At 40.4% G+C, this 26,392-nt stretch overlaps 4 protein-coding genes across 6 annotated transcripts; 2 read left to right on the top strand and 2 right to left on the bottom strand.

Annotated features, from left to right (window-relative positions):
• Positions 1-352: 352 nt before the first annotated feature.
• tor1 (torsin family 1) lies at positions 353-4,829 on the top strand. Of its 2 annotated transcripts, none has more exons than XM_003449631.5 (5): positions 353-713; positions 2,240-2,505; positions 2,596-2,771; positions 3,110-3,237; positions 3,318-4,829. In XM_003449631.5, the coding sequence occupies exons 1-5, from the start codon at positions 515-517 to the stop codon at positions 3,560-3,562; spliced, it is 1,014 nt and encodes a 337-aa protein (XP_003449679.1). In that variant the 5' UTR covers positions 353-514; the 3' UTR covers positions 3,563-4,829. The 2 variants fall into 2 exon arrangements, with proteins under 2 accessions (XP_003449679.1, XP_005454567.1); XM_005454510.4 differs by lacking the exon at positions 353-713 and adding an exon at positions 966-1,278.
• A 1,400-nt stretch (positions 4,830-6,229) lies between these two features.
• Positions 6,230-9,318, bottom strand: nsa2 (NSA2 ribosome biogenesis homolog (S. cerevisiae)). The gene is made up of 6 exons (XM_003449663.4): positions 9,160-9,318; positions 7,617-7,804; positions 7,384-7,534; positions 7,067-7,246; positions 6,742-6,934; positions 6,230-6,498 (listed from the first exon to the last, which is right to left on the bottom strand). The coding sequence occupies exons 1-6, from the start codon at positions 9,160-9,162 to the stop codon at positions 6,431-6,433; spliced, it is 783 nt and encodes a 260-aa protein (XP_003449711.1). The 5' UTR covers positions 9,163-9,318; the 3' UTR covers positions 6,230-6,430.
• A 184-nt stretch (positions 9,319-9,502) lies between these two features.
• gfm2 (GTP dependent ribosome recycling factor mitochondrial 2) lies at positions 9,503-15,742 on the top strand. Its single transcript, XM_003449630.4, has 20 exons — positions 9,503-9,852; positions 9,949-10,033; positions 10,408-10,453; positions 10,548-10,645; positions 10,764-10,889; positions 10,965-11,053; positions 11,147-11,235; positions 11,338-11,398; positions 11,735-11,920; positions 12,013-12,093; positions 12,199-12,347; positions 13,439-13,579; positions 13,698-13,797; positions 13,883-14,069; positions 14,166-14,242; positions 14,322-14,460; positions 14,551-14,736; positions 14,960-15,075; positions 15,157-15,339; positions 15,436-15,742. The coding sequence occupies exons 1-20, from the start codon at positions 9,811-9,813 to the stop codon at positions 15,562-15,564; spliced, it is 2,310 nt and encodes a 769-aa protein (XP_003449678.1). The 5' UTR covers positions 9,503-9,810; the 3' UTR covers positions 15,565-15,742.
• Positions 15,733-23,920, bottom strand: hexb (hexosaminidase B (beta polypeptide)). Of its 2 annotated transcripts, none has more exons than XM_003449662.5 (14): positions 23,589-23,920; positions 23,290-23,444; positions 21,421-21,486; positions 20,528-20,574; positions 20,286-20,396; positions 20,090-20,191; positions 19,871-20,003; positions 19,604-19,784; positions 19,431-19,517; positions 19,271-19,343; positions 17,685-17,865; positions 17,230-17,320; positions 16,261-16,365; positions 15,733-16,120 (listed from the first exon to the last, which is right to left on the bottom strand). In XM_003449662.5, the coding sequence occupies exons 1-14, from the start codon at positions 23,837-23,839 to the stop codon at positions 16,057-16,059; spliced, it is 1,647 nt and encodes a 548-aa protein (XP_003449710.1). In that variant the 5' UTR covers positions 23,840-23,920; the 3' UTR covers positions 15,733-16,056. The 2 variants fall into 2 exon arrangements, with proteins under 2 accessions (XP_003449710.1, XP_003449709.1); XM_003449661.4 differs by lacking the exon at positions 17,685-17,865 and adding an exon at positions 18,283-18,457 and having other exon boundaries at positions 23,589-23,919.
• Positions 23,921-26,392: the final 2,472 nt, after the last annotated feature.

The following is a 26,392-nucleotide window of genomic DNA, read 5'->3' as shown; positions in this document are numbered from 1 at the left end:
AAGTCCAATGTGACCTGGGGATATTTGGCTTACTGTAACATATTGTAAATAAAGACCTAGTATGAAACCATGAAGGAGCTTTATGAGCACAATTCCAAAGAAACTAGGGCTTGGGTAGATAACTTTGCTTGCATGGACAGTACTATAGTGGTCAGGGAGGGGAAGAAGTTGCTGGCCTGTGAACATATATTTCGACGTTTAGTTGACAAAGAGTCAGCAGATCTGTATACAGACCATATAGTGTGGAAAAATATTGTAAAACACAAATATAAAAAAAGAAAAAAAGGAGTGTACTGCAACATCGGGCCTGGGAGGGGCAGAAGTTACGCTCGAATTGTCAATCCTGCCGAAAATAGATAAGGAGAAGAAGACGTAACCTCACCTTTGGACCCATGACAACCGCAGCGCTACCTTCGCCAGCTGACTGTATCGAGTTCACTCACTCTGCTCACAGGCTCCCTGCTTTTGTCTTTTCCCCCCACTCTGTTTTATGAAGCGCTGACATTTGTGAGAAATGAAGCCGAGTACGCGGCACATCCTGCTGCTGTGGATGCTGGTATGCTCCGGCACGACGCAGGCGATAGAGCCCATTAGCACCACCATAGCTGTCGGCATGGCTGCGGCTCTCACCGGGATTTTAGCTAGGTATCAGAACATTTTTTACTATTTCCACGAGTGCTGCCGACCAGAGTGGATTTCTTTCAACAAGACAGGTATCATACCCACCAAACACACCTGACCTATTCTGAACTGATCAAAAACAACACCCTAACTGTCGCTAACTGCCGCTTTAACGTTAGCTGAGCGGGGAATGTGCTACATGATAAGCTAGCGATACGACTAGTTTATTGGTATAAACATGTGTGGTGCTTTTCTTTTCTTTTCTTGTCTTTTTTGCATCTTTAAACTTGACAAACATTTTTTTTGCCTGCTGAGCGTAGCGCGACGCATTTGTCACGTGTTCGTGACGAATAAGGAAGTTCCGCGTTGTAGAGCAAGAAGCTAGTTGGTTTACATGTTTAGCGCGGTATCACCGTGGTGCAATGACTATTTTGCCACAGAAAACGACTCATATCCGAAATTAGTTAATTTTAACGATGAGAGCGAGACACGTATATGTTCTTTTGCATATTTTTTTGACTGTCGGCGTGCTAGTTAACGCATTTGATCCGATCACAACAACAGTGGTTGTCGGTATAGGCGCGACTCTGGGGCGGACTATCTACAATTACTTTCGCGAAAGCTGCGATTCCAAATGGATCGCCTTCAATGCGACAGGTGAGCAGGTGCCCCGTGCAGTGTAAACATATTAGCTCTGTGCACATGGTTTGTTTGACCTCGATTAAAAGTGCAGGCAGCTGTAACGTTAATTATTTACGTTATCGTACGGCGCCGACGTTACAGTGCTATCGGTGTGGCTCATTTTAACCCTCAAAACTGAAACCTAACTATCAGAGTAAAAGACTTTTAGATTACCTTTCAGCAGTCAACATTGTGTAGACCCATCGGGTAACCTGATCTAAGCTAAAGACCGCCACTGCTGCCTCTTTAAATGTGAAAGGAGTGAAGGAGTTCACTGTAGATGTGTATAAATGTGCTGTGAATGTTTACATTAACTTTTTATCAACCTGTAAAATGATGGAAATGTTTGCTTATGTTTGACACCACTGTTCTAGGTAGTCTTGACTGCTCGTCTAGTCTGCGTGCACTGTATGATTAAGAGGGTGTTCTAAATGTTCTTCTAAAAGGCACGACTTTAGCCATTTTTTATCCTCCAAGCTGGTCAGCATGAGGATCTGGGAGCAGCTTAAAGTACTTTGGTCACATGAACCATGAACCTAGTTGCAGCTGGAGTTTGATTCAGATATTTTATGGCCATAATACAAATTTAATTATCCATCCGTCTTCACAGCTTATCCAATGGAGGATTGGAGGTTATCCCAGCTGTCAGTGCACTTAATTAAACATTTTTAAAGTATTTATTTAAATTTTTATCTATTCTATTTTTTTAACCATTTGATCAGTTCCTCTTTCTTGCACACAAAGTTTGTACTGTCCTGTCAGGTACTTGTTGATATGTCTTTCCACTAACTACATGAACATGTGAACCTATAAATGGTTTATGATAATGAAGAAGGTGAGACTTTTAGCAGCCCTACTGCTGTGGCTAAGGAATACAAGAAACTTGTTTTAGGCTCATACATTTAGCCGTTAATTCCTTTGACATTCTGTTGTGTAGGTCTCCGAAACGACCTGGATACCAAACTCTTCGGGCAGCACATCGCTTCACGCATCATCTTAAAAGCTGTGAGTGGATTCATGAGCAATGAGAACCCGAAGAAGCCCCTGGTGCTCTCCCTGCACGGATGGACGGGCACAGGGAAGAACTTTGTCAGTAAGCTGATTGCTGAAAACATTTACAAGGAGGGAATGGACAGCAGCTTCGTTCACGTATTCACATCCACACTTCACTTTCCACATCAAAGTCAAAAAGCAACCTATAAGGTATGGAGAGCCACGCATTTAGCTTTTGATTGAAACCCAGTGGTCTTGCTCTGTTTGGTCCGATTTATTCTGCTGCCTCTCTCTCCTCAGTCTCAGTTACAGCAGTGGATCAAAGGCAACGTCACAAACTGCGAACGCTCCATGTTCATTTTTGACGAGATGGACAAGATGCATCCCGGCTTGATCGACAGCATCAAGCCCTACCTGGACTACTATGACAAGCTGGACGGGGTTTCTTACCGCAAATCAATCTTCATCTTTCTCAGGTGAAAAGCTGAAAGCATTTCCACAGGACTAAGTCGCTTTAAGCAGGTTCTGTATCCGTGTGGGTGTTGCACAGTGCTTGTGAACAGCAATGCTCCTACTCCTCAAAAACACATTTGGAAAGAAGTTTCTGAGTTGGTAATAGCTAATGGGCTCTTATTGTCTTATTGCTGTTATTAAATCAACTGAATGTGAGCAGTGCTGTCCACAAAAAAAATCCCTAGCAGTATAAGGAGTGTGCTATACTTATTCTCAACAGTGAAGTAAATAAAGGTATAAAGGCTGTGAGTGATAACAGACAGTTGAATGCTAAATCTTATGTTTCTAATCTTTGTCATAGCAATGCTGGAGGGGAGAGCATTATACAGACGGTGTTAGATTTCTGGAAACAAGGACGAGATCGAGAAGAGATTGAGCTCAAAGACCTGGAAACATCGCTCTCTTTGTCAGTGTTCAACAACAACCAAAGTGAGTGTAAATGACACTAATATTTGTGCCATTATCCTTTATAAATAAGTAACTGCTCCACATGGAAATCTTTGTTCCAGGTGGCTTCTATCGTACGAATTTGATAGACAAGAACCTGGTGGACTTCTTCGTCCCTTTCTTGCCTCTGGAGTACCGACACGTCGTCCAGTGCGCCATGGCCGAGATGAAAGCCAGAGACATCAAGCCAGACCAGGACGTGGCAGACAGGGTGGCCAGAGATTTAGTGTATTTCCCCAAATCTGAGAGGGTTTTCTCTGTGAAAGGCTGCAAGACGATCGAGAGCAAGCTGGACTACTACACATAATGTCAGCATCTGATGGATGCTGGGCTTGGTCACTATGTACACTTTTTTCCCCTGAGGAAAACACTCAGCCAAAAGACTAAAGAGCTGACTGAAGAGGTCTTTGTGACGGTTTCTGTGTCTGGCCTTGTGGTCATGGAGATGATATCAGGAGGCCTTCTGTAGTGTTACATTTCACTCGCACTGAATGAAGGGCTGATGGAGAGCGCAGTGCCAGCTGAATGAAACATTAATAAGAATGAAATACTTTCCATTGCAACTGATCGAGGAGCTTGATGTTTGCTTTTATGTCGCAAGAGTCTCAAAGAGAGTTTTTCCTGAGAGCTTCTTGGTGATTAAGGGTGTCCTTCAGTCAGTGAAACTGTCACTGTGGTGCATTTGTTTTTATGAATGTGTAATGCATCCATATGGATTACTGGAAAACACCTGCCTTACTACTTCATTTTAAATTTTTTTTAGTACTTTTAAAGTTGTTGTTTTTTTGTTTTTTTTTACCCAGTAGTCCACTGTACATGTAATTCAGTTAAGTCAAGGGAGGACTTTGTAGGTGAGATCATCACAGATCTTCTATAACAGTGAAGCTGTTATAGAAAAGGATTACTGTGCAGTCCAAAAAGTAATGACGCAAAATAGTTTTACATGTCATATTAAAATCAACATTTGCAAAACGTGTGCTACTGTTAATATCTTAAATTAGCTTCATGTGATTCATTGCAAACATATTATATATGATAATATATTATGAATATGTTTGTAATGCATGAATATAATCCTACTTGACAGGACACCACAGATTTTTTTGTTTTTGTTTTTTTGCATCACTGGATCTGCAATTAGGCCCTGCAATTCAAAAATGTGGTTGTATGTGACTGGTTATCTTATTTTGATTTAAAGAAAGTAAAAAATGATTCCCCTCATAGCACAATACTGTCTGGGACAGATGAAAGGAAGAGCAGGGACCATGAGAGCATATACTGTGTTATCGTGGCACTTTCTACAGGAGGAAATTATCTGCTGGTTCCCCAAAATCTGACACTTTGTTGGGTTTTGAAAGCATTTCAAGGATCTTTTTCATTTTCTGTGCAGCTGTTTATGGCTCCCTCTGACTCTGAGATATTTGGTGCTTATGGAAACTTACCTTACCAACCTTCTTGGCTGTAAACACCACCAGAGCAGCAATGCACAAATAAAATATCCAGTTTTCTTTGTGTTGCTGTTTTTCTGCTCCACATTTGGTTAGAACATAGGCACATGACAGGACGCAGTGGTATACAGATTGTATAAGGAGTATCTGAAAGCCATGCAGAAACCAATTAAAACAGCTAAATGTTAATTGTTACAGTACTCGTTATTAAAAAAGAAAAACGCTAGTGGTTAAGCCGTCTACTTTCAAGGTCTTTATGAAGTCATCATTCCTTAATGAACATGGTTTGACCTTTTAAAGCAGATGGTATAAGCTATGAGTTGCGTAATAATCAAACAACTTGCAAAACCCGACCGTGCAAAGTCTAAATGAGTGAACCTGAAATAAAGAGCGCAACGTGATATACATTGCAGTAAGACCTTGCTCTTGTGCCAATATAAAGTCTGTAGTAAAATGTGAAGCTAAAAACATTTTACAGAGCAAAAATCATTGTTTTATTGAAAGAATTAAGCACTGCAAAAGTAATGTGTGATTTAAACAGTTTGAGGAATATTTACCTAAGCTTTATGTTGCATATGTGCAACTTTATATTGCAACAGACTTACAAAATTGCAGAGTTCAAAGTATATGCGTCCCATTTCATGTACTTGAGACAGACTAATAGTGAGTTTTGAAATTGATCTTTATTTATGGGCATTATTTTATTTATATGGTTTGATTTATTTGAGAATAAAGTTGAAATGTGGAGATTAACAGTGTTTTTTCGAGTCAAACAACTTTGTTCTCAAAATACTATTTCGGGTTCTTATCTCAATGAGAACACTTGTATATGTTTTTGTTACTGTAGTCTGTCGATATTTTTGTGACTTTGTCTCTGTACGCCACCACAACAGGTTTTAAATCAATCAATGTGAAAACTGAAGTGCTCACCTTTAACTTAAATTAAAGGGATTTTGCAGAAGTATTGCTGTTTTAGAATTGCAGCCATTTTTCTACAAGATCTCTCATTTCCAGAGCCTCAAAAGCAACTGGACAACTGACTGACAGGCAGTTTCATGTTCCGGTGAAGCCTGTGACTTTGTTTTTCCATGACATTTATGGAGTTGATCCTATACACTGAATTTGCTTTTGGTATCTTCTAGCTGGAGCTCTCAATATGAGGTCCAAAGAGATGTTGATGCAAAAGAAGGACGTCCTCATGTTTCTATGATGCTTTTTGACAGCATAGGGATCCTGTTGCTAGTGCTTAATTATTATCTACCATACACTGCTGTAAACTAAGCAGTTTGTAAGACGTTAAAGCGTCATGAACACATGACACTCATGTCTGATTATAGCTGTGATCCAACTTTATGTAACAGCTTAGCCTGTCAGGATCCCACACAGTCCTCCTTTGTAAAACACAGTATCCGAACCCTCAATATTATTAGCAACAACCAGTATTACTGTTTACACAGTGGAAAACATCATGACTACTTTACTATTTTTCATATGTGTGCACACAAGTATGCAAAAGTCAAAAAGGATCTGGTGTCATTTCAAGTTTATTTATTAAATTTAACAGTAATTGCCACACTTTTTCCCCTCAGAGTGTCCTTTTTGTTACAAACAATGTTACCAAGCTCAGCACCAACAATCTTCTTGAGTCTGCAGATTTCATTCCTTGTTGCATATTTAGGTGGATACAAAACAGCTACCAGGCACGGTCAGAAGGCAGGTCCAAAGTCTTATACCAGCAGAACTGCATTAATGCAGCCGTCGTTCTCTGGGTTATTTGTCACCTGAGCATATTTGCCTAAGGAGTGAAAGAAATGACAGTTAAATATTTAGCCCTTTTCTACCATTTGTAGCCTGAAATACAGTAAATATACACACTGCTGCACTCATCCAAGAATATGTAACCATTTTAATCAGGGTATTTAACAATTTAAAGTCATAGAGTACAAAGTTAACACTGATATTTTGTCATCATTTACCAAGACTGGTGAATGATCTGACTGTTGCAGCACATTTAAATGAGCTTAGTTTAAAGACTCACCCCAGATAACTTTTCCTCCTTGTGTTACCAGGCCCAGCTCACTGACATTGACTTCTATAACTGTTCCTTTAGTGATGACTCCCAGAGAGGTGTAGAGGGGTGAGGATGGGTTCTTCTTTACTCCCAGGATGGGAAGACAGAATGTGGCTTTCAGCTCCGGGTGTGTGACGTGAGCCTTCTTAAACCGCAAACCCTGAAAAAAAGAACAGAAAAATGACACTAAACAATGAGCATGTGAAGGAAAGGTGTTTCCGATCATTTCAAGTGCAGAATATAACGTGTAACACGTGGAAACATTTCAGTCTGTCGTCTGCTTCGATCTTACCGTCGGTCTGATGAAACGTTCATACTTTGGAGGTTTACGGGTAAAGCCGTCGCCCACAAAGCAAACTTTTGTGACCATTCTCTTCCAGGCTTTCTTTTGTCTCTTTCCGGTTCTGATAACTTTAAGCACCTCTGTCTCTCCTTGTGCGCGCACCTTGGGCAGAGGCACTTCCCATTTGCCCTACAGAAATGAATGAAGGTTGAGTTTACAAACAGTAACAATATTTCCACACATCACACATCGCAAAATGAAAGATGGCACTGAAAAAACAAACTGGAAAAGCTGCAGCTGATGAGCAGATATTTGCCGACACTTACGGCCTTCTCTTTCCTCTTCTGTTTGATCATGTTGGAGAGAACTTTGGCACGAGACTGTCCCTCTCTGTCCAGCAGGTAGGCTGGCACTGCTCCCTCGGGGGTCTTATCATCGTTCTTCTGCTTCGTCTTTCTCTGTTCGTGCATTTTGATGCTGCAAAGACACATTAGACATTTGGATGTTTATGGAAGTTATTTTTTTGTGTCTTTGTATTTGACCTTTTTTTTAAACTCACGTCTTCTTCATCTGGATCTTCTCTGCGTGTCTCTGTTTGTGGTACAGTTTGGCCTTCAAACCTATCATCTTCTTGGCTTTGTGAGACCGCTCGTGGGCCTCACGGCTCTCCTTCTTCCTTTTCCTTTCATGGTGATCCAAACGGTAGCCGTGCCGCTTGCGGTGTAACTCAATGTGCTCGTTCTGGGGCTACAAGAGGAAAAAAAACAATCATGAAAATCAATTGAACCCAATTAAAACATATAATAAGAGCATGGCTTCTCTTTGCAATTTCAAGTAAAATCTACTGCACAGGATTCAGTATACCGTAGCTCCAGCACGAACTACTGATAACAGCCTGTTCAGTGATTTAACTCCACCAACCGTCTAATTCTAAAAAATTAAAAAAAATCTATAAAGAGTACTAGAGGCTGTGAAGCAGGCACATCTGAATTTACTGCTGAGCTATACGAGTTTCTCAATGAAAGCAGAGCAGCCTGGTGGTGTTTCTACAGCTCTCTGAACCACTCCACCAAAAATGAGATGCAGAAAGCACAAGGTTAGCAACAAAACAACAACAAAAATAAATAAATGCGTAAAGGCGTCTAGGTCAGCACATATTGTCAAAATGAGTGTGTTTTCACTGATTCTTATTAAAGGGCAGCAGGCTGGAGATGTTGTCCCACATACCTGTGATCATGGACGTCAACAATATTTTTCTGATTTAAAATTCATGATTTAAATAAGTCGTAAACAACTGATTCTGTGACAGCACTGGCTCAGATGGCAGAAACAGAAATGCCAACAAAAATTCAAACCTTAATGGTTTCATCACAGCAGAAAAGTATCTTTAACTTAAACCTCCAAAACACTACGTTGGAGTGTGAAGTTATTTAATTTACATTAAGAAGCTTAGATCTACTTGAAATTTAATTAAATATGTTCATCAAATATTAGATCAAAGAAAAGGTAAGAAAAGGACCAGAAGGGTAAAAAACAAACAAACAAACAAACAAACAAACAAAAAAACACTTTAGTAACTGATTGTTTACACGTAACGTCTACTTTTTCGGACCATCTCACTTGTGGAGATTTCTTTTACAAATTTGGCGCATTAAAGGCTAAATTATGAATTTGTTTTACACATAACAGGCAGGTTTGTCCAGATGTAAAACGACAAGGGGAGATTATTTCAACACAGAAACCCAGGTATGACAGTTCAGATTAACTTCAGTCAGCTTCACCGTCTAAAATACAAAAGCTCTACAAAAACAGAGCGAAATGGCCTTTAGCTTCACCTAACCTAACCTAACCTAACCTAACATAGCTCTTCAACAGCTAAATACCCGAAAATGTTTTTAATGTTAACATTAGAGGGAATATAACGCACTCGGTTAAGTAATATCAAAATGTTTTGACATAGTAAGAATCACAGTGCTGTTCAGAACAGCGGAGCGCGTCACTCAGCCACATGTAACTCAAAGCTAACGCTAGCACGACATGCTAACACGTTAAACTCCCTGATGAAGGCTAATTAGTGTATTTTAAACGATTTGATTTCTTACCATTTTGTGTGCGCGGAGTTACGTGTTACGATGAACGTGTCGTAGATGCTAACAGTTGGTAAAGACGCAAAGTTTCGATGTTTTTCTGCTTCAGGCTGGGGTCCTTCTGATGTTGTTTTCCCCGGAGCCGATACTTAGAGGAAGGACGTCATCGTTCTGTAACCACTTGTCCGTTCGTTTCAAATGACCGGCCTCAGTTTAATGTAACACACGGACGGATAAAGTTTATTATACACACTGCGAATAGAAAAACTTATAAATAGCTATTGTAAATTATAAAAGTATATTAAATGAGCTACAGCCGCAAATATGGACGGAAACAGAATTGATTTCATAGCCGGAACTATGTTATGACCTCTAAGGTGTCCCGGGGATACATTTTGACGTGTCCCAAGCGTGACTTTTTTTTTGAGAGGTTTAACATTTTTTCATTTCTGTGGGGCTTCTTTCGGTTTTGGATAAAGTTCAATAATCTGCTGATTAGAACTACAGTCTTTCCGGTTCTCCTGTTTTAAATGTTGTGCTGCACCTGTAGAGAGTCGGCTGACATTGCTTCGTTCAGTCCTCTTCTGTCTAATGTTCCTCCAGTATGGCTCAAGTCTTCTCTGACTCTGGAGAAAAGGCAGCTCGGATAATAAGCAGATATTAAAAATGTCTCTCGGGGGATTGCAGACCTTTAGCAGGATGATTCGGGTGAGATATAATTTTTTCCCACCCCCCCAAAAATCAATACAGCCACTGATTAGATATATGAACTCTATGATTTGATAACCTGGTTTTGGTCCACAGGGGAGGCGTTTATTCGCTGCGGGGCTGCAGTGCTGCAGATGTAGACTAAGCTGTCATGTAAAGAGACATTACAGCCTTCTTCCAGGTAAGTTCTCTTATTGGATTCATTGGTTAGGTGATGATTCGTGTTATATTTAAGATATATTCTCATATGAAGTACAAACACCTGTCACTGTGTGTTTTTTAGCTTGAGATTGTTAAACTTAATTATTCCTCTGCATTTAAAAATAGTTTGAGACCTTCTTAAATTAATTAAATTATTTTGCAGAATGTGAAAAAAACAACTGGTTCAGAAATCTTGGGTGTACTTTTGTAAAGATATCAATAGAAAGCGAACTAGGCCTTTGCTGTTCTTTCCTGTAATACAACAGTCAGTTGCAGGATAAACTAGTCACTGATCGAGACTTTAATGTGGAAGCAGTGAAATCCTCATAATTGTACTTCCTGTTCCTGTCATAGATGATGTCAAATCATTACGGGCTCTCGTCAACCCTGAAATATCCAGGTGAGTAATTTAATTGCATTCTGCATCTGCATTAAAAAAGTACCTGGCAGATTCTGCTGTGTTCTGAGAGCCGCATCAACTCTTGTGTCTACAGAATCCGAAACATCGGCATCATGGCCCACATCGACGCAGGCAAGACGACAACCACAGAGAGGATGCTTTACTACGCCGGTTACACAAGGGCATTGGGAGGTGTGCAGGAAAACAGGATGCAGCAGTGATGCTAATTCTTAATTATCCAAACCTGACTCTGATTCTTTTTTTAAAATGTTTTTTTAACAATTTGATTTCATGTCGCTGTTGTTTTTAGATGTAGATGACGGGGATACAGTGACAGATTTTATGGCCCAAGAGCGAGAGCGTGGCATCACCATACAGTCAGCAGCAGTAAGCTTTGACTGGAAAAGTCATAGAATAAATCTCATAGACACACCAGGTAAGAATAAAGAAATAAGGCAACTTCTAGTAGAAATTAAAAAAAGAACGACACTGAATGACTGCGTCACTACAGGACACGTTGACTTCACGCTTGAGGTGGAGCGGGCACTTCGCGTGCTTGATGGGGCTGTGGCGGTGTTTGACGCGTCAGCTGGCGTTGAGGTTATTTCCCCGCTTTCCAAACACCTTCTTTTTTTCATTAAAAAATTGGCTTCAGCCTCTGATCTTTTTTTTTTCCTTTTAAAATGCCATCAGGCTCAGACTCTGACCGTGTGGAGACAAGCAGAGAAGCACCACATCCCCTGTGTTTGTTTCCTTAATAAGATGGACAAGCCTGCAGCGAAGTGAGTGACTCAGCTTACGTTTTCCCATTTAATGCAAGTTTTGTTTTACTTTTCTATTGCAGTGTTAAAATGGAGACTCTTTTTCATTTTGTTTTCTTTCAGCTTGAGTTTCTGCATTGAGAGCATAAGGAAGAAATTGAAAGCCAATCCAGTCCTCTTGCAGGTAGGTCATCAGAAATTTTCAACAACTCTTTACGTTCCTGAAAATTTTCCATTTTTTTTTTTTTCCCGATTTTATTTACACATAGTTTTGAGTCTCCAGCCTCAACTGACATCTACACATCAGCAGCTTTATACATATATATTTTATATTTCACAGTTAAAACACTGCACCAGTGTGCATGTAAGCCTGCAATATTAAATGTGATTCTAAACTTGGCTAGCACAAAAACAAAATGTACTTACTGGATGAACTGAACAGAGTGTCTTTTAGTACAACAATACAACACATAAGTATTTAACAGCGATACGTCACAATTTATAAACCCCTGTGTCATAGATTCCTGTTGGCAGTGGAAAGAACTTCACAGGTGTTGTTGACTTGTTAACCAGCCGGAAGCTGATGTGGAAAATGAAATCTATGAGAGATGATGGCAGAGTGTTTGAAGTCAAAGCTCTTGACCGGTCTGATGATCCAGACCTCCTGCAGGTGGTCAGCGATGCAAGGACAGCTTTAATTGAGCAGGTACACGATAAGATTGGAGTAACGTTTTCCAGCATTTCTTAAGGTGCCTCAGATATTTTCTTCCAGTTTGCAAGTCTTTTCTCAAATCACAGGTCGCTGATCTGGACGATGAGTTTGCAGAACTCTTGCTAACCGATTTTAGTGAAAATTTTGATGCCATTCCCTCTAATAAAGTGAGTCTTGCAAATTGTAGTACCCCAATATGACCTTTTAAAGTACATTAGTGCTGCTGTTAGTTCTTGTGAATATAGACTTATCAGTGTCGAACACGTCTCCAGCTTCAAGAAGCCGTGCGGCGAGTCACTCTGGCCCGTAAAGGTGTCCCGGTCCTCTGTGGGAGCTCTTTGAGAAACAAAGGTGTTCAGCCTCTTTTAGATGCCATCACTGCCTACCTGCCTGCTCCTAATGAACGACACCATGATGTGGTGTAAGTGAACCTTTCAGCTTACTGCTAACTTAGACTAGACCTGTCATAACACCCAGTTATGTATGTTTTTCACCGTTCTTATCATTTTAGGTCACATTGCTCTAGTTTAGATCAGATTAGGTTTTCATCCACCTATCAGGTACCTAACTGTACAGCAGGTGTTATTTGTAAGCTGGAAGGATTGTTTTGTTTTTTCAATTTGATATTATTGATTGATACTGAAATTATTATTTCTTTAACTGCTGACTAGATTACAACTGAACCTAACTACAGAGAATGCTTGGTGTTGATGCTGTGAATAGCACTGATGATCTCTTCATCATGGCGTCTGTTAGCTGGTGGGACATATTAGGAAGCAAGTGAACATTTTGTTCTCAGAGTTGATGTGTCAGAAGCAGGAAAAATGGGAGAGCGTAAGGATTGGAGCAAGTCTGACAAAGGCCAAATTGTGATGGCTAGACGACTGTGTCAGAGCATCTCCTAAACTGCAGCTCTTGTGGGGTGTTCCCGAGTTGCAGCGGTCAGTAGAAAGGAGAAAGAAAGCTGTCAAAATACACAGTGTGTCACAGTTTGTTGCATATGGGGCTCCGTAATCGCAGACCCGTCTGGGAGTCCATGCTCACCCCTGTCCACCTCTGAAAGGGCCAACAATGGGCACGTGAGCATCAGGAAGCACAACAACGAGTTTGAGGTGTTGACTTGGCCTCCAAATTCCAAAGATTCAATCGAGCAGCTGTGGGATGTGCTGGCCGATACACGGAGGCCCCACCTCGCAAGTTACAGGACTTAAAGATCTGTTGCTAACTTCTTGGCACCAGTCACCACAGCACAGCTTCAGGGATCTAGAGCCTTGACCATTCAGGGCTGTTTTAGCAGCAAAAAGGGGACCAACACAAAATTAGACAGGTGGCCATAATGTTAAGTGTGATGGGTGTCATTTTTCACAGTTAAAGCTAAATGGAGGAATGATAAGAACAAAAATTCAAATCCTGCTCATATATGTAAAACCATATTTATTAAAATATGGTTTTACATATACATAAATCATGTTTGTCTTCATTCCGTAAGCCCTGTTCATCATCATCTCACAGGCGGTGGTACAAAGACGACCTGTGTGCACTGGCCTTCAAGGTTCTCCATGACAAGCAGCGCGGCCCTCTGGTGTTTCTTAGGATCTACTCTGGTACTCTGAAACCACAGACGGCGCTCCACAACATCAACAGAAACAGCACGTATGCAGTTTCGAACCTCTGATCTCCACAGCAGCTGCAGTGTAACACACTTTCATAGAAGTACTCCATCACAGAGTCACTATTACAACACAGCATGTCTAATCTTGTATATTTGCAGTGAGAGGATGAGCAGGCTGCTGGTGCCATTTGCTGACCAGCATGTAGAAATCCCTTCGATGACAGCGGGAAATATTGCTCTTACTGTGGGACTCAAGCAGGTAGAGCTTCTCTAAATTTCCAATATTTGCTTAAATTAAGCAAATAACCCCCCCCCAAATGTTCTGGTTTCCCCTTTCATTTAAGACAGTTACAGGAGACACTATTGTGTCATCGAAGGCGTCAGCAGCAGCCGCGGCCCATCGAGCCCAAAATGACAACGAGGCGGGAAAGAGGAGCAGAGAGTGTGCCAGCGTGATCCTGTCAGGAGTGGAGGTCCCTGATCCCGTCTTCTTCTGCACCATAGAACCACCGTCTATGTCCAAACAGGCGGGTCAGTTATTTGAGGCGACTATATGCCAGTGTGTAGCTGTGCTTCACCATGTGCTCACTCACTCACTTATTCATTCTTTTTTTTTTACCATGAAAGATCTTGAAAATGTGCTCAACTGCCTCCAAAGAGAAGACCCCAGTCTCAAAGTCCGACTTGACCCCGACTCTGGCCAGGTAATGCATCAGATTAGCTGGGACTTTCTTTGTCCAGTGCTAGAATGAGTCACCGAAACCACCTTCGCTCTGTTCTCAGACCATTTTATGCGGAATGGGAGAGCTGCACATCGAGATCATCCACGATCGAATCAGAAGAGAGTACGGCATTGAGACTCACCTCGGGCCGCTGCAGGTGGCTTACAGAGAGACAGTTCTCCACGAGGCTTCGGCTTCAGGTACAAACACTTTTCAGTTGTTACATTTGGAGGAAGTTTTCGTCAGCTTCTTGCAGCAGCCGTCAAATTCTTTTTATGAATTTGGTGCAGACACACTGGACCGGACAGTAGGGGAGAGAAGACATGTTGTAACAGTGGAGCTGGCTGTCAGGCCTGTGGATATCACCTCTGTGGGTGGTTCATGCGAACTGGCTTTCACGGAAGAGTTAGAGGGTCAGCTTTCAGCAGAAATGAAAGAAGCAGTGGAGAATGGAGTGCACAGCTCATTTCTTCAAGGTAAATGGACCAAGCTAATTTTTTCTATTCCTTAAAGCCTCTGGTAAGCGTCAAGCTTGAGCAGTTTGTTTTGTGAAGTATCATTTTCATGACTTAAAACACACAAAGAACTGGAACGTCCCTTATTTTGGTAAAAGTTTTGGTAAAAGTTTTTTTTTAATTATATGCTGTGTATTTATTCAAATTTAATTTTAATGTGTTTTACTGAATCTCCCTCCCTTAGGTCCACTGCTAGGTTACCCATTGCAGGGTGTGTCTACACTGATCCAGTGTGTTACCATAGAACCTGGGACATCACCTGCCATGGTGTCTGCCTGTGTGTCTCGCTGCATGCTGAAGGTAAAAGCGTTATTGATAAGCTCTTAATGGTTAATGCTGGAACAATAAGGCTGAGCTGTGGTTCCGTTTCTTTGGATGCAGGCCCTGCGGCTCGCGGGTGGACAGGTCCTCGAGCCGGTCATGTCGTTAGAAGTGACTGTCGGCGAGGACCACCTCAGCTCTGTGCTGGGAGACTTGGCTCAAAGACGAGGAACGGTCAGAGACATCCAGAGCCGTCATGACAACAAGGTGCTCTTAGCAACCGTGCCCCTGGCTGAGATGATGGTGAGAGGTCACTCAAATGTTAAGATTGCTTTTTTTGGAGGGTTTAATTTGCAAGTGAGAATTATTTATGATTTAAGAATTTGTGTCCACGTAAAGGGTTATTCCACCGTTCTACGAACACTGACATCTGGCAACGCCACCTTCTCCCTGGAGCTGGATACCTATGAGGCCATGAACCCTCAGGAGCAGAACACACTCCTCAAAAGACTCTCTGGCCTGCTGTGATCCCAGTTCAGTAATTTGACCAGAAGCCTTCTCAAACAGAGATATGTTTTTTTCCCCCTCAGACTACTGAAAAGTAGTCTGGATCAAATATTTATTCTGTGAATATCTACAGCTGTTTAACGGTGACAACAAGTTGTGTATGATGTTCTAAAATAAATGTGAAACCAGTCACTTTAAATCCTTGGTTTTTATTTCATAAACAACCAGAAAAATCTTCTGAACTGTTAACTTTTTATTGACAATGAATTCTAGAAACATTCATAAAAAAAGTGCAATCATAACAGTAACACCCTTGACATTAAATGCGATTTAAAAGTTCTGTGGAGCAAAATTTAAAAAAGGACAATGTGTTTCAGAGCTCATCAGTACAGTGATCTATCCACCAAAGGCAGTTCAGCATTTTAGTTTCATATAGTTGAAGAACAGTCATAAGAATATGAATTTGCTTCCCTTTCCATTTCCCATTCCATTTGCTGCGTCTGGTGTTCGTTTTCAGACGCCCTTGTACTCATGTAGACAGTAGCTGGAAAACAGCGGCTCAGCTGGGATGCCGCGCCTAACGTAGGACAAAATTATTTAGTAGTGGAAAAACACCTTAATGCAAAATAATCTCCTCTTAACAGAAAGGCACCGGTTAACTGATAACATTAGCAGGTAGATACAAATTGGTGGTATAAAAGCTCCTCTGATACTTACTCTACCATACGGCAGCGGTGCAGCGACAGTCTGTTGAAGGCATCGTCGATGTCCGTCACATTTTTGGCGCTCCACAGCCGCTCTGCCACGGCACTGGCACGAGGCCTGGAAGTAATAACAAGAAATACAAGTTTTGGTTGTCTGGAGTATTCTGGTTAACTCAGTGCCAAGGAGGAAGTCAGTCAGCAGTGATCTTAGAGAAGCAATTGTTGCTGCCCATCAATTTGGGAGGGCTTATATGGACATTTTGAAAGACTGAACAAGTATGGGTTTGTTTGGAAGACTTGCCAGGAGAAAGCCTCTTCTCTAAAACATGGCGGCACACATTAGGTTTCGGGGATAATATCCTTTGAACAGATGAGACAGAAGTCTTTGGCCAAATTGGTTGAAATCAAACACAGCATTGGCACAAACACCTCTTAACAACTGCCAAACACAGTGGTGGAGGGGTGATGATTTAGGTTGTACCGAGTCAACTATGAACTCCTCTGAATACTAAAGTATTGTAGAAGCAAATGTGAGGTTGGCTGGACAGCTAAAGCTTGGATCAAATTCAGAAAACCTATAACAGAATGGCTGAAAGAAAAAAGTAATGCTGTATTGACCCAGTCAAAGTCCAGACCACGGTCTCGACCTCAAACCTGAATGAAATACTCCACAGCATTAGATAAATACTTCAAGAGAGCTGTGTTCATGCAAACAGCTCCTGAAAACCTCAATAAACTGAACACTGTAAACAATAGAGGGCCAAAATTCCTCCACCATGTTGTGAGAGAGAAAACAATTACTGAATTAAGAAGTGCACTTCGTTTTCCATACACTGCTTCTGCATTTTTGCTTATTTATTAAATAAAACAGTGTAATATGTCATGTGTTGTTGAGCTCGGGTGGCATTTACCTCATTTAGAACTGAATAATATGCATATTGTCTGTTAATCACCTATTAAAATGTACCTATATCAGGCTTACCAAAGTCTGGGTGTGAGGTTTGTAGCGTCCACATACTCTCCCCACAAGCAGGCCTCTCCACCAATCACCAGCTTTTTCTGCTCATCAGTTCCTGTTTTAAAATTTAGCATTTGATCGGGTCAGGGAAATGCAACAATGACACATTCGAAAAACTGAAAAGGGACAACAGTGATGAATAAAATAAATAAATTATCTAAATTATATATTCTTCCAAATGAGAGTAAAATATCAATTTATTTTTCAGCTCGTTACTGAACAGGCTTACACCAATTTGCACAGGAGTGACATTCCTGAAACTTGAGATCTAGGCCAAAAGTTGAATACAGTGTGACCCTGACAACAACAAAGCAATAAAATATTATCACATGAACGGGGTCAAGTTCTGACAGGTTGTAAATATGAATAGGAAATGACCTTAAAAAAAAAAAAAATGATTCATTCATGCAGACACAAACCCTTAAAGTCCTGTGGGTCGGCCTTGTAAAAGCCCTGCCAGTCCTGCCCGTAGGAGATACGGTTCAGGTACCAGGGAGTGGACAGCAGGGTCTGGTACCCTGATGCAGTAACGCTTGCCATCTCATTGTGGTATTGTTCCTGGTTTCCCTTCCAAACGTGGATTAGTGTGTCTGCTTTCAGCTACACAGCACACACATACACAGATATCTCAGTAATGAGAACATAAGAGAAAAGTACGGAGAGGAACCAAGACAAAAGCTTTTTCCAGCTTTATAGAGAACCAAACCTTACACATTTCGACCAGTCAAGCACAAATGTACCCAACACCACATTGTTTACTCATGACTTCCTTCTCAGTTTTTGCAGTATCTTTTCAAATATGCGATTGGTCCCCCATAGTGTTGAAAAACATCAGCACATTAAAAGGAACAAGATCTGAAACCACCAACCACACTGCCCCATGTTCAGTCTGTTGGCCTTTTGTCACAACTGTGCAATTTTCAAGTGTACAAGTGTAAGCCTGTTGGAAGTAACAAAAGAAATTGAGTTCATATCAATATATATTCAAAATATGACCAATTCTTGTTTAAAACTGACCTTCAAAGTTGAGTGGTTCAACTTTGTAGTACTTCTGCCAATCCTGCCCGTAGCTAATATAATCTAGGTACCATGGAGCAGAGAGGATGGTGGTGTAGCCTGCTGCCGTGACATTGCTCATCTCCTTATCACTTCTGCCACCAATCCACACATGCACTACCGTGTCAGGCTTTAGCTGGAATGGTTACAAATCAAACTCGTGCGCTTGAGTTAAATCGTTACATGAAGGTTGACTGTGATTAAAGGAATGATTAGAGGACATGACTGGTGTAACATAGTTTTGCTTTGTTGCCAAGAGTTAGATGAGAATGTCAAGACTGATTTCATGCCTGTCTCTAAGTCAGCATAAAAAGCTAGTAAGCTAAGCTTACTACATAGCTTAGCTTACTAGCTAAGCTAAGCTTACTACAAAGTCTTGAAATGGGTAAAATGCTGTTACGGCCTATATCATAAAATCCCAAAGTCTAATAAGAAGACTTTAAATCTCTTAAGCCACTGACTCTCAAACTTTAGTAGCCAGGGCCCCATACAGGCAAGACAAGCTTCTTAATGATGCAAACTGAGCTAGTTTGGTCTTAGCATCATTTCACAGTATTGATTATTTGAATATTTCTCTATTATTGCCAGCTAGCTAATATTAACAAGCTTCCTGAGAAAAGTGACTAATTTCATGACAGTTTAACACAATTATACAGTACTGTGCAGAAGTCTTGAGTCCCCTTTCCTTTCAGGCTCATGAGAAATATGTATATGTGTCATGGTAATTATAGCCCCAGTAACTGGCTATTACTACAAGCCTATAATTTAGCATTTAGACAAATGAGTATTTATCCAACTTTCAGCAATAAAGTAAAAAAGCATAGTTTATAAATCTTTTTCCAATTAGTCCTTCACTAACTAAATGAAAAACTTCAAATGAAATTAAAGTTAAATTGATGATTAAGCATTCAACATTCAAATTGATTTAGCTAACGTTTCAAGACCTTACCTTAACACCATTGTCAAAGACCTCCTGCCAGACCAGATAGCCCTTCTTGGTAGAGGCCACAATATCCAAGAGTCTGTTGGATCAAGAAAGCATAAAAGGAAACTTTTTAAAAATCATTTCAACTATTAAATAGCAAACAGAAGTTTGGTGGGAAACACACTTTTGGATGTAGAATGATTCCAGTTTGCTGTAGTCTTCTCCAAAATGTTGCTGCTCCATGAACTTCTGAATGTCTGGGTTGGATTTCCTGCAGGACAAAGCCAGCAGCTAATATCTGTTGCCTGACCTCTGAGGCTAAAAAGAATTTTTCTGACTATGCGTGCACGGTCTCACCAGCAAGTGAAGTCCACCTCATCACCTCCCAGGTGAATGTAGCCATCGGGGAACACGGTGCTGATCTCCGTGAAGAACTTAGCCATGAAGTCGTACGTGGTGTTCAGGATGGGGTTCACTGGTCCGAAAGAGCCAGAGGGTTTGGACCCAGAGTAACAGGGTGTGAGCAGATCTTTTTGGCCTGATGGGAAGTAATATGGAGTAAAGACCAAGACATCTTCAAATAAAAAAAATTGTTAAAACTAAAAAGTTGCCTAAAAACCTCACCTTTGCCCCAAGACTGTGTGTGTCCTGGAGTGTCAAACTCCGGTACGACACGAATGCCTCTTAGACGAGCAAACTCGATTACCATCTTCACATCGGCGGGTGTATACACGTGGGTGTATGGGTGGTAAGCTCCCTGCGAACAGTGGATCGCAGCACTCTTAATAAAAAGCACCCTGTTCCTCTCTGATGAAGTTTAAAACCAACAAACTTTGTACCGACCTGCTCGCTGAGCTGTGGGAAGGTTCGGCTTAAGTAAGGGAAGGACTGCTCGTCGACGATGTGCCAGTGGAAAACATTGATTTTGTTCATTGCCATTGTTTCCTGTATGAATGAACCAGGAGAGAAAGTAATTTAGAAAGTCTGTTAAATGATTGAAAGGTAAAAAAAAAAAAATTAAAAATGGTTTTACTCATACCAAATTGGACAAAATGACTTTAATGGGAAGGAAGTGCCGAGAGCTGTCCAGTAAGATGCCTCTGTGTTGAAACCTGGGGAAGTCATTGATTATTGTTGCATTGATACTTTTCTGAAAAAGATGCAAAGTTGGAAAAAAAAAGAACTTAATTCAAATCTACCTCACAAAAAGTTCTTTAAGGATTAACATGGTAGAAAACAAACCCCCCAAAAACAAAACAAAGCCAAATGTCTTCAACTTACAGCTCCATATTCATCTTCAGACACCAACTGGCTAAAAGTTTCCAGGCCTAGAAAAAAAATATAGCACTCCAAAATAAACACATGATACAGTTCTTGGAAAACATTACATTTAGTTTTATGGCAGTGTAATCTGAAAACTGCAAAGGATAATATGACCAAAGTTCAACAACAACAAGTTGTGTTGAGGTGCGTCCTGTGGAAAAGCTCAGCTGATTCCAAACCTTCTTTGGCATTAACATCAGCACAAAAACTGCACTAGGAACTTCGTGGTCTGGCTGAGCAGCTCCTGTAGGTGGCCCAGTACTTTAGCACAAAGAGTCTATGAAGCTACAACTATAGTTAGCTTAGCAGTTATAAACAGGAAGCTGTGGCTCTGGAAGCAAAGCGGCTCGTCTACCAATTGGAAGGTTGTGGTTTGATCCCGGCTCCTTCAGCCTACATGTTCCAATGTGTTCATAGGATTTTGAGTGTGTGTAGGATGTGTAGGACTTTGGGTGAGTGCAGTAAAAAGCACTTTGAGTGCTCAATTAGAGCAGAAAAGCACCATACAAGTATGAGTCCATTTACATGAGCAGACTATAACTGTACAGATAAATAAATGAGATGCAGCATGATCATTTCTAAGCCTGAGAGCTGCTGGAAGGCATTGTTCACCCTGTTTCTAGCTAGTCAGGGCCTTGATTTGATAACTATCATCTCGTCTCTCAGCCAGTAATCGAATAAGGAAATTTCTCAAAAAACAAACAAGATAAACAAAAACTATTCATATGAGCTTTTTTTTTTTTTTAAAAAGACAAAGAAATCTTGATAGAATTTCTTGTTTTCTTACTACTAAACAGAAAATGGGAAATAAGAAATAATTTGACAATGAAAATAAATGCTGTAAATCCTACCATGCAGAGCTCCCCAGACCGTAGGTGCCTTCAGGACAGCAACTGGCTGATTCACTGTCAGTTCATCTGTAAGAAACCACCACCTGTTTACTGCATATTCATTTTCAAAACTTGGCCGATTGTTGTAGAGGTGTTCAGGTCAGGGTAAGGAAATGGTGAAGTAATGGCCTTAAGGAAGGATTTGAACATTTAGTGTAGATTAACTGGGTTAATCCTAGTATTTGCTCTCCAGGTGATCACTAATTCCACTGGAAAGTCTTCAGTTTGACCACTGAAACCAGTCAAAAATGCTCTAGTGCACTGAAATTAGCCTGCATTTCCAATTTAAATAAATGTATCATCAGTGAAATATTAGTCAGAGTATTCACAGAAAAATGAATGTTATAACATTCCTTGAATGAAAACAATTAAGCAATAATAATCTACTGCGACAATAAAAAGCGTTTAATTGTCACAGCTGGTTATTATTGCTTTAGACAAGGTTTGGTACAGTGGTTCAAAACATAAAGTGAAAGGGCTGTGAGATGATAAAAAGTACAGTGTAGTATGTTTTTAAGGCTTTAACTATTATGAGTTCATAAAAAACAAATTTCAATTTATTTAGTTTGTAAATCAAATAAAATGCAAGTTGGTGGTACTAAAGTTAATACTGATGTTTTGTAAGAATTCACATGTCAAAAATGTAATTAAACTCTGTAATTTAATGAAATTTTAATCTCTTTAAAACGTCGCAATATAAACCTGTTTTTCTTCTTCATTTCAGTCTGATTTCTAAATGTACTTCTAAGTCAAGTGTTAAAGTCTTAAAAACAGGAGAGAAACCACAAGCAAGAGCAGATGAATATCATGCTCATCATGCAGAGGCAGATAACCGTTTGCAATATTCATTTCTGCATAACCACAGATGGACATTTAAATACAGTTGTGAAAACGAACATGTCTACAGGACTACGCAGTCCTGTTGAAAACGACGCTGAACACCTTGAACTATTGTTTGCTTATTGTCGTATTGTACTGTTGTAGTGTTCTCTGTATGACTGGATCAGTCTATTGTTGGTGTAGAGGCATTTTGGCCCAAAAGCCGTAGCTGACAGTTGGTATGAGGTATTTGTGCTGATGAACTGCGTTTGAAATTTGGAGTTGTAAATTATGACCAAACATCACCCTTTGGGCATTGTTCCAGAGGTGTTGTGATTCATTCTTATGCACATTTAAAAACCTCTCCAAACAACCCATTTGGAGAGGTTGTTTGTAATTGTACTGTCATGAATTTTAACATTTAACATGCTAACTGAGGCCTGTAGTGTCTGAGATGCTTTTGCTCTGACCTTGGGGTGAATTTCCTGGGATGTTAAATGCCCAAACCTGTGCCTTTAGATAGGTGCCCACAGTGGCCAATGATCAATTAATCAAGCTCAGGACCTGGCTGCCACTTAACCTTTTAATTCCTATGGGAGTTGTAAGGGTGTACTTAGTTTTTCCACATGGTTGCATAGTATGAAAATTTGTTTTCAGGTGGCAATAATTACAATAAAGTTAGCAACACTATACATAATCAATATAAAACAGCTGTACCAATTATAAAATGAGTGTCATACAGTTTTTTTGGTCCATATTTTCATTCATTCGTTTTCACTTTCATTGCATATCTTTTTCTTTTGGTTTGCTTTGTAAATTCATACAGTGGGAAGTACCCCGAAAAGCTTGAACATACATGTAATAGAGTAAAAATTACAGAATTTCCCCTCTGCGACGCAAGGCAGTTTAGTAACAGTAGTTACACCTAGTTACATGGAATAGCTGAGGAAGAGGCGCCTGATTGGATACTGCGGTAAAACATGACATGAACGAGGAAGAGAAGGTACTCACATGACTCGTCAGAAGTCACACTGGGGTAACCGTCACATTCAGAGTCAGGTGATGTGATCCACACTTGCAGCTCGGTCAGATCAGAGGGATCTGATCGCCTGTTGTTTTTGCTTCCCCACTGCTTTTTAGCGCTGCCGAACATGTACTCATAATACCTGCAGAGAGAGACAGCATGAGGGTGGAAACTGGCCCCTGAACGCAACACGGGCTGCGGTGTTGAGATTTCGCCACATATATAAATCATGTGCAGCGATGCAAATAAATAAATATAAAAACAGCTCATAGACACAGCTGCTCACCTCCTGTATGCGCTCTGTAGGAGACTGCAGCTCGGTCCAGCGGACGACGCTTTGGCATCAACAATCCTGAAGCTGGCACTGCTTAACTTGAATGAAACCTCTGAAATCTGCACTTTCTGCGGCAGAGGCCACAGGGAGCCGTACTTTGACGCCTGGAAAACGGGCTCGGCCTCAACATAGTCGTCGATGTTGTTGTGGTGCAGCCCCTGGCAGCAGCTAAGAGCCAGCAACAGCGACACAAACTTCAGCATTATCGTGTTGTTGACAAATTACAGTCAAGTCACAAGACCTTGCGACAGTAGCACTTTTATTTTGCGAGAGGGGGCGGGACTTCCATGCGGAAGTCAAATTTAACAGAAATTTAAAGAGAAACCACAAACCTGCCGTAACACCGGCTCTCTTGAAAAGTACAATGTATCGTATATTTACTCAGCCAAATCATCGAGTCAGATCCAGTATGAATGAAATGTTATTGAAGTAAGCTGATTTACTAATGCTAAACTATTACGTGTCAAAGTACTCAGTGCAAAGTAAGAAAACGCGTGACAAAAATGATGATATAGTATATGATGAAATTATTAAAACTCTTGGATTCATACTTCAATCGACCGTCTATTCAAATTTAATGACCTTGTTGACCTTAAAACAGTCAACATTTGGCACAGATCAAGACAATCCACCGTGGGGTAACTATCTGATCCCCTTCTGAATTTATACTTTGCTCACTTGTAAGGAAATGAACAACGCTAATTGTAATTGCAGTTTCATTTTATTGGCGACAGGCAGAATATCGACCAAAAATCCAGAAATAACCCACACATCACATAAAAGTTATACATTGATTTGTATTTCATTGAGTGAAATAACAATTTAATACCCCACAAACTGGCTGTCTGCCCATGTGTAACACATATTACAATCAATCAACCAATCAATCAGTTATAGATACTCATGTGTGTATAAAGCACGCCATTCCAACCTCTCCACCACTATGGGCAAGCCCAAACATCTGTCAGGGACAAGACTGTAGACCACCACAAGGCTGGAATGGGCTACAAAACAATCAGCATGAAGCTTTGTGAGAAAATGATAGCTGTTTGTGTGATTATTCAGAGATTGAAGACATACAAAATGACCATGAATCACCTTTGACGTGGAGCTGCATGCAAGATCTTGCTTCATGGGGTGAAGATCATCATGAGAAAGGTGGGGGATCAGCCCAAAATTACAAGGGAGGAGTTTATTAATGATCTGAATTCATTTGGTACCACAATCACAGAGAACACCATTGGTAACTCAGTAAGGACTGAATGGATGTAATGGATTGAAATCCTGCAGTGCTCATATTGTCCCTGTACACGAAGACAGGTGTACAGGCCCAGCTTAAGTTTGCCAGTGAACATTAAATGGTTCAGTGAAGGATTGTGAGGAAGCGCTGTGGTCACTCGACCCGCCATGTTTAGAGGAAGAGAAATGCTGAGTATAATCTAAAGAACACCCTCCCCACAGTCAAGCATGGAGATGGAAACATGCTTTTGGGTTGTTTTTCTAATAAAGAAACAGGATGACTTCACCACTCAGCCAGAACACTGAAGCTGGATCACAGATATGTCTTCCAGCACGACGGTGACCCAAAACATGTCATAAAATCAACAAAGGATCGGCTAAAGAAGAGGCACATTGATGTTATCAGTTTAGTTTCCAGGAGATTCTGGCTTATTCTGCCAGAATATGCAGGCCTTCACGGCAGCTGCGTGTTTAATGGTTTCTCTGATTTTAGTTTTGTATTTGTAAGTCAAAAGCATATTACGTTATTGTGACATCAGGTTACTGACTTGGCCTTTTAACAATATTTCTTTTTTTTCTTTCTTTGACTTAAAAAAGAAGATTCTTTCACAATACTTTTTGGGATAGCACCTAAATGTACAGTATGCTTTGCATCACGAACCTACCTTTCTGTTTAAAAAAAAGAAAGAAACCAAACTTTGACCAGCATGTAAATTATACTTTTTTTTATTCTATTATCTAGAATATGTGAATGTGAATGTGTTTACAGCCTAAAGTGAAGTGTGTGAATTTACATACAGCTCGCCATTGGGTATATTTGCTTACTCATTTCTTGGAACTGACACACTTGGCCTCTAAAGTTAGTGCTAAACAAGAACAACAGGTTTTACTGTGTATCTTTGACAGCCCACATGACAGGGTAATCTAAAAAACCATAACATAACTAGCTCTTTGCATGCTTATTCATCCATTATTTACTTTTAATCACAAGAACCCCAAACTGATAGAACAATATGCAGATGCGAGCATTTATTTAACTCACAAATGACAGAAATGTAGGCAGACACTTTGGGTAAAACAGAATTAGCTGATTGCAGTCTAAGCGCCTCAAATAGCTAGCATGTATTTGCATTGTCATTTGGTCATTTTGACTCATCACTGGTGCTGCCTTTCAAAATCTACTAACCACAGTGTTATTCAGCTGTGTGAGGCCAATTCAAATGGGGTTTTTGTCTGTTAAGTGTCTCTCATGTCATATAAAGTATTTTATGCCATTGGATTGATGGCTTTGCTCCTAAATATGGCACATCATTTTGTTATCTATATATGAATCAACAAATAACAGTATAATCACTGCTTAAAAGAAATTGGTGTATAGTATTCCAATAATTAGAATAATTATACCAATAATTAGAGGTATGCCATTATACAACATAGCATACAACTTTATCTATCCATGAAGCCAGATATGACACAACAATTAGTTAAACTGCAGTTATGTCTTAAAGACATAAACA

This window comes from Oreochromis niloticus, linkage group LG7 (assembly GCF_001858045.2).
Source record: "Oreochromis niloticus isolate F11D_XX linkage group LG7, O_niloticus_UMD_NMBU, whole genome shotgun sequence".
In the NCBI taxonomy this organism is placed as follows: Eukaryota; Metazoa; Chordata; class Actinopteri; order Cichliformes; family Cichlidae; genus Oreochromis; species Oreochromis niloticus.
The sequence above is the reverse complement of the archived record's forward strand: the minus strand, read 5'-3'. Positions and strand labels throughout refer to the sequence as shown.

Excerpts from the sequence above, each read along its gene's own strand:
- nsa2 (XM_003449663.4), bottom strand. Across the intron at positions 7,535-7,616 it reads AAGATCCAGATGAAGAAGAC|CATCAAAATGCACGAACAGA; the intron begins GTGAGTTTAAAA and ends GTGTCTTTGCAG. Across the intron at positions 7,247-7,383 it reads AGAAGAGGAAAGAGAAGGCC|GGCAAATGGGAAGTGCCTCT; the intron begins GTAAGTGTCGGC and ends TCATTTCTGTAG.
- hexb (XM_003449662.5), bottom strand. The coding sequence starts at position 23,839 with ATGCTGAAGTTTGTGTCGCTGTTGCTGGCTCTTAGCTGCTGCCAGGGG. Across the intron at positions 19,344-19,430 it reads GAATCATTCTACATCCAAAA|ACTCTTGGATATTGTGGCCT; the intron begins GTGTGTTTCCCA and ends TTGATCCAACAG. Across the intron at positions 16,366-17,229 it reads AACCTCACACCCAGACTTTG|GCCTCGTGCCAGTGCCGTGG; the intron begins GTAAGCCTGATA and ends TATTACTTCCAG.
- tor1 (XM_003449631.5), top strand. The coding sequence starts at position 515 with ATGAAGCCGAGTACGCGGCACATCCTGCTGCTGTGGATGCTGGTATGC. Across the intron at positions 2,772-3,109 it reads TCAATCTTCATCTTTCTCAG|CAATGCTGGAGGGGAGAGCA; the intron begins GTGAAAAGCTGA and ends TCTTTGTCATAG. Across the intron at positions 3,238-3,317 it reads AGTGTTCAACAACAACCAAA|GTGGCTTCTATCGTACGAAT; the intron begins GTGAGTGTAAAT and ends TCTTTGTTCCAG.
- gfm2 (XM_003449630.4), top strand. The coding sequence starts at position 9,811 with ATGTCTCTCGGGGGATTGCAGACCTTTAGCAGGATGATTCGG. Across the intron at positions 9,853-9,948 it reads CCTTTAGCAGGATGATTCGG|GGGAGGCGTTTATTCGCTGC; the intron begins GTGAGATATAAT and ends TTTGGTCCACAG. Across the intron at positions 10,034-10,407 it reads ACATTACAGCCTTCTTCCAG|ATGATGTCAAATCATTACGG; the intron begins GTAAGTTCTCTT and ends TTCCTGTCATAG.